A 12,395-nucleotide genomic window follows, 5' to 3' on the forward strand; every position below is an offset into this window, starting at 1 on the left:
ACTAGGAAGTTGATGATTAACAGTCTAGACCTACATTTGTTCATAAAATGTTATGATTTAGAAATATTAATAATAAAAAATCGACTTTATATAGCGCTTTCTACAAACTCAAAGCCACTTATGAATAGGCCTAAACTAATAACTGGGGTGTTATTACATATATTCCAAATACTTCCCAATAATGAAACCCATGACTACTTCAGGAGTTCCTGCTAGTTAGTTACCTACATGCTGTGAGTCCATCTGAAGTCGGGATCTGCTACGCTTTACAAAGCATTTCTAAATGAGTTGCTAAGGTTACCAGAACCTGGACACACATATACCTTGTTCTATTTGGACATGCTTTCAGAAATATGCCTCTGGATATTAGTGTGTTAATGCATCTTCAACAAGCACTTACCAACACATGGATTCATGATGAACTCGTGAGGTACTACTGATTAGTGTACTACACGCTTTTCAAAGCATTTATAAATGAGTTGCAAAGGCTAGCTGTTACAAACAAGACTCAAGTAAACAAGTATTTGTAACCCTGATTAGACGTAGTAAGAATGTACATTTAGGAAATAGCTCGTAGTAGTGTTATGTATTTGAATTTGGACCAGAACCAGAAGAGAACTAGATTGTTAAGAGCCATGAGAACTGAACGTTGGTGGGAGGAGGAAACAGGGCAGAGAGGACAATACATACACACAGTACATACACACCTGGACTTACACTAATACTTGGTCACTTTAACACTGGACTCAACACTCACACTGTGATAATAATTTATGTTTTTTTTAGTCTTAATTTGACGAATGTTCTTTTTGTTGTTGTTTGTTGTTGTCTTTACACTGTCTTTTATCTTTTTCTTTTTCTTTTCTTTTTCTTTTTCTTTTTCTTGCTAAAACTGCTGCTGGAATTTTCAATTCCTCGCGGGAGTCATCCCAAAAGGATCAATAAAGAGAAGTGTAAGTCTGAAGAGAGTAGGAAACCAGGATGACGTTTGAGAAGTGTATTATTATACACAGAAATATGGCATAAAAGTACACAGATAAAAGACAGGTATCAAAAATACCAAAAATAATAAATTGCGCACATAAAAAAATAATTTCAGTTCTATGAGCTCAGTTGTTCTTTGATGACAAGATTTGGGGGTCCATATGAGTTTGGTTTCTGTTTGTCCCCCCACCATGAAGAAGGAATCCACATTTTTGACGGCCTCTATATATACAAAAACTCACAGAAATTGGCTCCCACATAAACACCTGGGAGCTATGTGAGACTCTTCTGCGAGTTAGCCGATACCTGTAAGGGGGCTACATAGCGCCCCCCAATGCGTGGGAAGGCCTTAACTTGGACGTAGTTCTTGGACTTCAATCTTCACCAGATTTGATAGTGATATTGCTCTAATCATTTTGAACATATTTCCCATTTACCTTCATTAACTCCGCCCAACTGGAAGGCGGCCATTTTGACTTTATCAATTGTCATGGGTTTTACCTTCTTACGAACTCCTCTTAGGCCGTGACTGCAATCTTCTTGAATCCTTGCAGGTAGAATCTACTGACACTCATGATGACAATTTATCCAAAGAGTTTTGATGTGCAAAAAATGTTTAACTAAATGTTTAACTGTCTTGAAAATTACATATGGGCCCCACGATACAATCTCGATACAGTTATCACAAGATGATACTACAATAAACTTATGGCAATATTCTGTGATTAATTGCAATACATTTTGTTTAAATGAAAACTGCTTTTCTTATTTCTTTCTTTTGTGTCTCTATCTGTCTTTCACCAACATTCTCATGAACACTGATGTCACTGGAAAATAAACTCAATTTCACAATCCAAAAAAAACAGAATCTTTCAATGGGACCTTTTCATAATGAGCTCATCCTGCTGCTGGGGGGGGTCCTCCTTATTAAAAAGGATAAAAGACGTCGTAACAAAGGTTCAGCTCAGTTAGGACGGACTCAGTCTGACTACAGTGGGTATAAGCTCAAATATACACAATGTCACACCTGTTTTATTACTAATGTGTCACCTGAACATCATGTTGAACTAAATGGATCATTTGGGGGTGTTGGTTTAAACTGTTTCCATCATAATTAATATGTTTCATATTACTACATTGATGCATGTTCATGTGTGCTTCGTTTTGAAGTCCAAATAACTAACTAGTGACATATACTTTTACAGTTTGACAGGAGGACCATGATCAACTCTACACAGGTTTCATATTTTACACTTTCTGCCTATTTTGACACCGGAGGTTTTAAATACTTATATTTCCTGCTGATTTTGTCCTTATATGTCTTCATAGTGTGTGCCAATGTGCTGCTGGTTGTGGTTATCTGTGTGAACAGGAGCTTACATGAACCTATGTACCTTTTTCTGGTCAGCCTGTTTGTAAATGAACTGTATGGTAGTACAGGGTTGTTTCCATTCCTTCTGGTTCAGATCCTCTCGGACATTCACACTGTTTCTGCTCCCTTCTGCTTCCTGCAGATCTTCTGTTTGCACTCTTATGGAAGCTGTGAATTTTGGACCTTAGCCATCATGTCTTATGACAGATATCTTGCTATCTGTTATCCTCTACAATATCACACTCATATGACATCTATTAAGATTGCCCTGCTTATTGCTCTAACATGGTTGAACCCTTGTCTTGTCCAAATTTTGATAGTGTATGGTCTGACTGCTCCTTTACAGCTGTGTGGAAACATTATTAACAAAGTGTACTGTGACAACTATAACGTTGTCAAGCTGGCCTGCTCTGATACAACTGTTAATAACATTGTTGGACTTGTTCACATATTTACAGTACTCTTTGGTCTTATAATCTTGATTCTTTTCTCTTACACGAGGATCCTTAAAGTGTGTTTTTCTGGTTCTAGACAGACCAGACAGAAAGCTCTCAGTACCTGCACACCTCACCTTTGTCCCTGCTCAATTTTTCTTTGGATCTTTCTTTGAAATAATACAGAGCAGGTTTGATATGAACTATTTACCCAATATGTTGCGTGTTTTTCTGTCATTGTACTGGCTTACATGCCAACCACTCATCAACCCTTTACTGTACGGACTGAAAATGTCCAAAATACGCATCGTATGTAGACTTCTGCTCTTTGGGGGAAAAGGTAACTTAACATGTTACCTGGCAACTAAGAGCTTTGCTCATCATGAATAAAAAGAAATACATTTAGTTAATGAGATATATCTGACAGTACTTTTGTCAACAGTATCTATATAACGTGACAACCTGTAACTATGTTTTAATAAAACACAGACGATAAGGATGAGTTGAATGATTCAGCTAAAGGCTTTCTTTAAATCACCAGCAGGAGATTTATGCAGTGTTCTTTATTTGGATTTTTGTAATAATGTTTTACTTATTTTATTATTATCAGACTCAGGTACATGATTTATCCTTAATAGATAATGAAACAACCATTTATTAATGAAATCATGTTCCCATCATGAACCAGTTGCAAACTATTACTAAATGTTTTGTTCTTCATTTGTAAAGCATTGCTCCTGTGTTAATTCTCATAAATAAAGCATTTTTATACATATTCATGACTGGTTTGTTCATACAAGGCTCTCAAAAATTCATAAATAGAAGTTTGACCATTTATAAGTATAGTGAAACTATATGTGAAATTAAATAATTTTCCCTTCATAAACTATCTACAAATCTTAGTAATGTCTTTGTTTATCTTTTGTAAGCAGAGTTTCTATATTCATTCTAATCAGTAAAGCATTTGGAAATACATTTAGTAAACGGTTTATCATAATAAGTTAGCCCATGCAAAACTTTTATAAGTTGATTTTTGTAATATTTCATAAATGATGCATTAACCATTTGTAAATGAAGTAATTTACCATTATTAACTAGTTACTCTGGAATGTACGTATAAGGTTGGTGAAAAACTAGGAAGTTGATGATTAACAGACAGTCTAGACCTACAGTTGTTCATGCCTTAAATAAAATGTTATGATTTGGAAATAATAATGAGGATGATTTAAGCCTAAACTGGGGTGTTAATGTAAACATGCAGTGACAGTGATCATGTCGTTAGTTCAGATTAGTAATGTTGAATTTAGATTTAGATTGGCGTCTGCCAGCCCCCCCGACCTGCGAGGAGGCGAGGGCTTGTTCATCTCTGCTTGCAGCTTTAATTATTATTATTATATTAACCCTGGGGGTCCTGAGGCCATTTTTACAGTTTAATTTCCGTCTGGATTTATTTTATAATAACTTGTAAAACATCGACCCTGTGGTCTACAGTCAAGATATGAATATCTTTTTCTTCAGGACAAACTGGGTTATTAGAATATTTGGGTTGCAGTGAGGTCCCTTGCATGTTAAAAATGGTTGTAGGGCCTTAAAGATAAATAAATAAATAAATAAATGAATCTTCCAGATATGTATTGATATCACAGACATAAGTAAAACCTCTAAACCACTTCTCATATGTCTTGGGAGTCACACTGAAGAAATAATCATTATAACTTATACAGTTGACAAAATACATGCATTTACTCCAAACAAGTCAAGACGTTTTGCTCTCATGACATTTACTTATGCCAATAATAACATAATAATGTCATATTTATTGATATTACACCCATAGCAATGTTATACAAGCAAATATGTGTCTAAATAGTGCACCATTTGGCCTTCAATAGAGTATATAGGCATTTTTGTCCCCTCTGGCCTTCCATACAAGAGGGGTGCCTTTATCTCCCATATATGGGCATGTACTTCCTGAAAAATACACAGGACAGACAGAGAGAGAGACGGAGGAGCGAGCCAGCGGCAGAAATGAGCCAAAACGCGATGAATTATGGACATAAAGTGGATCAATCTTGGATATAACAGTATGGATTTAAAGCCCAAAGAGGCTGAAGTTCCAGGCTGGATAGAAAACCCCCTGTAGAGGCTAGAAAGACCCGGAAAAGACCGCCGTAAACCTGAAAACGTCAGGATTCAAACGCAACTGGAGGTGAGTAAATCGCTTGTATGGTTCAAAAGTTATTAAACTATGAATCAGAGGTGCTTTTTTACTCGTGGGCGAGTGTCTCGGGCTCAGAGGGTTAATCTTCATTTGGCAAATTAATTATCTTTTTGAGGAGCTCACCTTATTCAAAATCTCAACAAATTTTGCGGTAGCTTCAACTATTGTGAAATTGTATTTATTTTATAGGTATCAGGAATAAGCACAAAAAAATTGGCTCACTAGCGCCCCCTACACAATTTTGTAAAATTGAGCCCCTGCTGTATGTTTAACAGACTCCCAAAACTTGGCCCCTAACTTGCAACCTGACTTAAATAAAATTAATAATTTATTATATATAACTTTTTTTAAGGAACTTGCGTGTCATTTGGAACAATGTCAAGCTATTTTTAGAAAAACATCTTACGAAGACTTCATTGAGGACGTTAGGATCCACAAAAAATCGCAAAATCTTGCAGCCATGTGCACATTGAGGCTTGAGAGTGGTACGGTTGCTCTATATCGCCTCCTTAATTGTTTTAGCACGGCCTCAATATGTACGAAAACTCATACACAGTCACTCTGATCTTCACCAGATTTGATACACATATTGATCTAGTGATTGTGGACATTTTTCCCATTTGCCTCCAGTAGCTGCGCCAAACCGTAAGGCGGCCATTTTGACTTTAAGAATTCTCATGTGTTTTACATTCTTTCACACTCCTACTAGGCCGTGACTGCAGTCTTCTTGAATCTTTGCAGGTAGTATCTACTGACACTCATGATGAAAACTTATCCAAAGACTTCAGAACTTTGTAAAATGTGGAAGTTACATAGTACCAACTTCCTGTCAGGACTGTTAAAAGAGGAAGTTACATACAGACAGTAGGGCCAAAGGTTTAGGCGCACCTTCTATTCAATTTTCAATTCAATTCAATTTTATTTATAGTATCAATTCATAACAAGAGTTATCTCAAGAAACTATACAGATAGACAACACTCCAGAATTTACAAGGACCCAACAGTTCTAGTAGTTTCCTCCAGAGCAGCAACAGGGCCACAGTGGAGAGGAAAAACTTCCTTTTAGGCAGAAACCTCAGTCAGACCCAGACCCAGACCCAGACCCAGGCCCAGACCCAGAACCAGGCTCTTGGTAGGCGGTGTCTGACGGGCCGGTTGGGGTTAGAATGAAGAGTGGCAATAAAAATAGAAAAAATTAGTAGTTTGTAGAAGTTCTTTGTAGTAGTTGACACACTGGTGACTACTGGACTCACTGGTGACTACTGGACACACTGGTGACTACTGGACTCACTGGTGACTACTGGACACACTGGTGACTACTGGACTCACTGGTGACTACTGGACTCACTGGTGACTACTGGACACACTGGTGACTACTGGACACACTGGTGACTACTGGACACACTGGTGACTACTGGACTCACTGGTGACTACTGGACTCACTGGTGACTACTGGACACACTGGTGACTACTGGACTCACTGGTGACTACTGGACACACTGGTGACTACTGGACACACTGAGGACTACTGGACACACTGGTGACTACTGGACACACTGGTGACTACTGGACTCACTGGTGACTACTGGACTCACTGGTGACTACTGGACACACTGGTGACTACTGGACTCACTGGTGACTACTGGACACACTGGTGACTACTGGACACACTGGTGACTACTGGACACACTGAGGACTACTGGACACACTGGTGACTACTGGACACACTGGTGACTACTGGACTCACTGGTGACTACTGGACACACTGGGGACTACTGGACACACTGGTGACTACTGGACTCACTGGTGACTACTGGACACACTGGTGACTACTGGACTCACTGGGTAACCATAATTATCTCGGAGTTCCAGTGCATTATACTGATGAAAAGTGGGCGCTGCATTCACATGCTCTGACTGGAATGAAAACAGAGGACAGACATTATGCTGAGACATGAGCGGGACACTTTATTGAAGTTGCACAGCAGTGGAATGTGTCAAATAAAGTCCCCACAGTTAGGACAGATAGGACGAATAGATACGAAATCTGATCGCTGCTGCGAGCCTTCTGCCTTCTGATCATGTCCCCTGCTTTGTGTCTCCAGCGTTCTGTCACAGTGTCTCTGCTTTACAGCGCGTTGGACAGTGTCCCTCAGTGTCTCTGCTTTACAGCGCGTTGGACAGTGTCCCTCAGTGTTTCTGCTTTACAGCGCGTTGGACAGTGTCCCTCAGTGTCTCTGCTTAACAGCGCGTTGGACAGTGTCCCTCAGTGTCTCTGCTTAACAGCGCGTTGGACAGTGTCCCTCAGTGTCTCTGCTTTACAGCGCGTTGGACAGTGTCCCTCAGTGTCTCTGCTTTACAGCGCGTTGGACAGTGTCCCTCAGTGTCTCTGCTTTACAGCGCGTTGGACAGTGTCCCTCAGTGTCTCTGCTTTACAGCGCGTTGGACAGTGTCCCTCAGTGTCTCTGCTTAACAGCACGTTGGACAGTGTCCCTCAGTGTCTCTGCTTAACAGCGCGTTGGACAGTGTCCCTCAGTGTCTCTGCTTTACAGCGCGTTGGACAGTGTCCCTCAGTGTCTCTGCTTAAGAGCACGTTGGACAGTGTCCCTCAGTGTCTCTGCTTTACAGCGCGTTGGACAGTGTCCTTTCGAAGTGCAGAAAAGTTGTGGGGCTCTAAACCCAGTCCAAGGACTGCAGAGTTAGAGCAACAACAGATGAACGTGGACATAAGAAGGAGTCGCTTAGCAACACGTTCCAACCAGATGAATCCATCTCTGGACATGATGAATACTTTATGTTTAAGTTGAGATGTACACTAAATATTTTATTTAACTGTTACTTTATAAACAAAATGCTGGTAAGTTTTAGAAGAACAAATGTTACGGCACTTTTGTTCATTTGGCAGAACATTTAAAAAAGAATTGCACTATGTACACTACTTTTGAATTAATTATTTCTTTTTGCGATTAATCGCGATTAATCGGGGAAATTGTGCGATTAATCGCGATTAAAACTTTTAATCGCTGCCCAGCTCTAATAATTTTATTTATTTATTATGTATTCATTGTATTATTTATTTCCAACCCTGTTGTACTTCAGTGTTCGGTCCAAACAGAACGGCCCAAACCACATTCTGTGTTACGTTACATCCCCAGTTTGAATTGGATGCCATTTCTGTTGCACACTTTGGTAAAAAAGGAGCAGGGCCGTGAGGACGAGAGTGGCGTCCTGTTCCAGTAGCTCCGTCTGCTCCGTCTGTTTTGTGCCTTTTCACGCTTCGCGTAGATATATGTATGTCCTATGGATATGGCTATTACTAGCCCGGGGGAGTTTATTATTTTATTATTAGCCTCAGGGGACCGTGCTTTCACCGTTCCTGGACACTTCGGACTTCATCATCGTGCCACTTGCAGATGTTTTCGGACGATTCTGCAGTTGTGGCGGTGTACCAGGGATGGGCAGGGGGACGAGTACAGGAACCTGGTGGTGGTCCAGGGTCAACCACCTGCAGCTGAACACAGCAAAGACCAAGGAGCTGGAGTGGATTTGGAATTAAGATCCTCTGGTCTTAATTGTCAGTCAAAATAATTTGATGATTTCTGCCTTTTTAACAAAAAACGTATGCATAATTTGATATAAATGAGGTTTGCTGACCATGAATTCCAAGAATAAGTGTAAAACCTGTTATTAAACCAGCTCAAGGTTTTTTTTAAAGGGCCAAAAGCTGGAAAAAGGGAGAAATAAATCAGAAAAAGAAACAAAAACATTGGAAAAGCACAAAAGAAAATTCAATTTTGACTTGGAAGGGCAAGTTCATGGTTAACGGGAGGACAACACGAGGGTTAACACCAGCTACCACGTGATAATGGATGTGCTCATATAGATGCCAAAGGTGCATGACCTTGTTTTGATGTACAGTATATATATATATATATATATATATATATATATATATATATATATATATATATATATATATATCCAGTGTCCAGTGGTGCTTTCAGCCCAGGCGACATGACTGTGGAGACCTAGTCTTGCTGATGCTTCGGGGGACTTTGTTTCATGATGTTACATATACTTAGTTATATATTTATTAGTCTCTCCCTGCTTCCCTCTGCCTCTCTGTCTCCCCCCCCCCCATTATGTTAACCCTTGTGTTGTCTTCCGGGAGACTGTGTGAACTTGTCGTCCTTCCGGGTCAACATTGCAAATTAACTTCGTTTTTTTCTCCAATGTTTTTTGTCACTTTTTAATAAATGTTATTTTTTGTTGTTGGTAAAAAACACAGAAATTATGGATTATTTAGACTCATAGTTAAGCTCAGAGGATGATAGGGGATCACAGTTTGTTTCATATGCTATTAAATTGGAGAAAAGAACGTGCATCCACGCATTCATGCTGTTTTGGGGCCATTTGGTTCAAAGAAAGCCACAATTCGGATACAAAAAATTGTCAAATTTGCCCCAAGGACAACTCAAGGGTTAATAAAGGATAGGGGGAAACACCGACGTTATTGACTTCATAGCCTATGTAGTTACAATACATACATTCCCCCTTAGATACTACTCGCTATACCCCGTCTGGATGCTGCCCCACCCCCCCGCTGAAGGACGCTTTTTTCGTCCAATCAGACGCTGACAGCCACTGTCCAAACGTCGTGTTTTACGCGTTTGGAGGGAGGATGGGTTGCCTAGTGATAGTGAGACGCTGTCAGGAACGCTTCCATTTGCATTCATTTCTGAAATGAGCAAATATTTCTTTGCAAAGTATCATAAATGATTTACTGATACTTTTTATGTCAATATCCTTGTTGACTGTGGTGTCAGAACAGGCCAACTTAACAACAAGGTAGTTATCACAATACACACTGTTTATAACGTTTCCACAGAGAGTCAAACGCATGTTCAAGGATAAAGTAATTAAGACTCTCACACAACAGTACAACCATATCACAATAATCAGGATGACAGCCTTATTAGAGGTCATATGAGTGTGATATTGCAGAGGATAACAGATGGCAAGATATCTGTCATAAGACATCACAGCTAAGTTACTAAACTCTATATTTGCATACACAAAGAAAATAAGCAGAAAACAAAAGAAATATTACTTACAGAAGTGTTTTTTTTGACAATATGCCGGTATTATAGTGCCTACACTTTTCAAAAATGATGGACAATGAGCCACTGTTGAATGTTTGTACTTTTCCAAATAAAATATCAATCCCTTGAATTATATTCTGGTCAAATTGACCCATTTCCTATTTTTCCAAGAAGAAAAATGGAAAAAGTTATTTTTTTTCTACCTGTAAATCAACGGCCTTTCCTTATTTCCTGTGATAAACATATATTCTTGACTCAGTTCACTAAATTATTCTGGATATGACACTTATGTTTTTTCATAGTGGATTTTAAACATGAATTATAACTTTTTATAACTAAAAAATGAACCCACTTCCGTGTTTAATAGTGTACTAGTAGAGACTGATGCATTCCCTAAACATAGATGTTATCTCAGCTGTTGGAAATTAAGATAAAGACAATTTTTGTTAATAGATTATGAAGTAAAATGCTATTTCAGTATTGTTTTAAAACCCCAAATAAGTCACCGGTCAGTTTGACCTGAGGGACACGAGAGGGTCCCGAACAGAAGACAACAGAAGGGATCATTTATTTATTACATATTTATTATATTATTTATCACTAACACAAAAACATAGTGAACTCTTAAACGGAGGTACATGCAGAACCGCCGTCACATCCCCAATCTGAAGCTATTTCTGTTGCACACTTTGCTAAAAAAGGAGCAGGGTTGTAAAGTCAAATGAGTCCTTCTAGATGTTTTCCCCGAAGGACTCCTGCAGCAGCAGACTGGGGTCGGGATGCCAGAAGAAAAATGCAGATTCTGTTGTGACAGAAACAGAAAATCCAGCTGTGGGATGAGTTTGGGGGGGAACGAGAGGGACGTTCAATCGGCCTCAAAGAGTTTGGGAATGTGGAGCAAGGCTCAGGACCACTGGGCTGTTACCAGGGGAAACCACGGCTGACCCACAGTGAGAGGAGAGGATACAGCTGACGGGGGGCAGGAAGACATTTAGGAAATCCTGAAGACTCATCATCTTTAGAATGAGGATAGCTGGAGGACTAAGGGGAAGTCTGGTTAATAATAAGTTACTGATACCTTCTTATTACATCTGCATCGTATCTCTGCGACAGGCAAACATCTTAAAACGAAGGACATGTTTACACGCATTGCGTAGTTTTGTCATTTGCAATCCATACATGAGAGGGTTCAGAAGAGGCTGAATGAGGAGAAAATACAGCGACAATATGATGCGAAACACACTGGGTACACGGGTCGTATCAAATCTACTCTGGAGTATTTCAAAGAAGCAGCCAAAGGAAAAGTTGATGAGGGAAGCGAGGTGGGGGGTGCAGGTGCTGACAGCTTTCTGTCTCGTCTGCTTGGAACCAGAAAAACACACTTTAAGGATCCTCATGTAGGAGAAAAGGGTTAAAATCAAGGGGATCAAAATGGAGAAAGCAATGGAAAAAAGACCATAAATGTTATTCACTGTGGTGTCAGAACAGGCCAACTTAACAACAAGGTAGTTATCACAATACACACTGTTTATAACGTTTCCACAGAGAGTCAAACGCATGCTCAAGGATAAAGTAATTAAGACTCTCACACAACAGTACAACCATATCACAATAATCAGGATAAACGCCTTGTTAGATGTCATCCGTGTGTGATACTGCAGAGGATAACAGATGGCAAGATATCTGTCATAAGACATGACGGCTAAGTTACTAAACTCTATATTTGCATAAGTATACACACAGAAGATCTGCAGGAAGCAGAAGGGAGCAGAAACAGTGTGAATGTCGGAGAGGATCTGAACCAGAAGGAATGGAAACAACCCTGTACTACCATACAGTTCATTTACAAACAGGCTGACCAGAAAAAGGTACATAGGTTCATGTAAGCTCCTGTTCACACAGATAACCACAACCAGAGTTGTGTTGGTAATAATTATAACAATGTATAACTTGGCAGTGAACATGAAAAACAAGTATGATAAAGTCCCCACATTTAAATAAGTGTTAAAAATGAAGTAAGATAAAGTAGAATTTACCATCATTCTCGTTTCAGGGGGAAACATCTATCATAAAAAAAAGGTTTGCTTCTCGTTTCTTCATATATTTAAACCCAAAATCAACACGGGCATCATTTCCAGTCTCCTGAGCTCTGCATCATGGTTGGTTTTCAGTTGAAATGACCCAGCACATAGTTCAAAAACAAGCCACAAAATCCACAAGAAGCATCTAACCATTTACTCCCCTGGCTCATTAAATCTACCAACACATTTGAATAGATTTTC

The 12,395-nt window shown here is 39.4% G+C and overlaps 1 protein-coding gene and 1 pseudogene across 1 annotated transcript; one reads left to right on the forward strand and one right to left on the reverse strand.

Moving 5' to 3' along the window:
• Positions 1-2,204: 2,204 nt before the first annotated feature.
• On the forward strand, positions 2,205-8,567 carry LOC116682679 (olfactory receptor 142-like; annotated as a pseudogene).
• A 2,601-nt stretch (positions 8,568-11,168) lies between these two features.
• LOC116682680 (olfactory receptor 11A1-like) lies at positions 11,169-12,182 on the reverse strand. Its single transcript, XM_032509749.1, has one exon. It carries the CDS (start codon positions 12,174-12,176, stop codon positions 11,199-11,201), a length of 978 nt encoding a protein of 325 aa, XP_032365640.1. The 5' UTR covers positions 12,177-12,182; the 3' UTR covers positions 11,169-11,198.
• Between the last annotated feature and the right edge of the window lie 213 nt (positions 12,183-12,395).

This window comes from Etheostoma spectabile, unplaced genomic scaffold (assembly GCF_008692095.1).
Source record: "Etheostoma spectabile isolate EspeVRDwgs_2016 unplaced genomic scaffold, UIUC_Espe_1.0 scaffold00018825, whole genome shotgun sequence".
Taxonomy (NCBI): Eukaryota; Metazoa; Chordata; class Actinopteri; order Perciformes; family Percidae; genus Etheostoma; species Etheostoma spectabile.

What these genes read in the sequence shown, in the direction of transcription:
- LOC116682680 (XM_032509749.1), bottom strand. Translation starts at nt 12,176, where the DNA reads ATGTTTCCCCCTGAAACGAGAATGATGGTAAATTCTACTTTATCTTAC.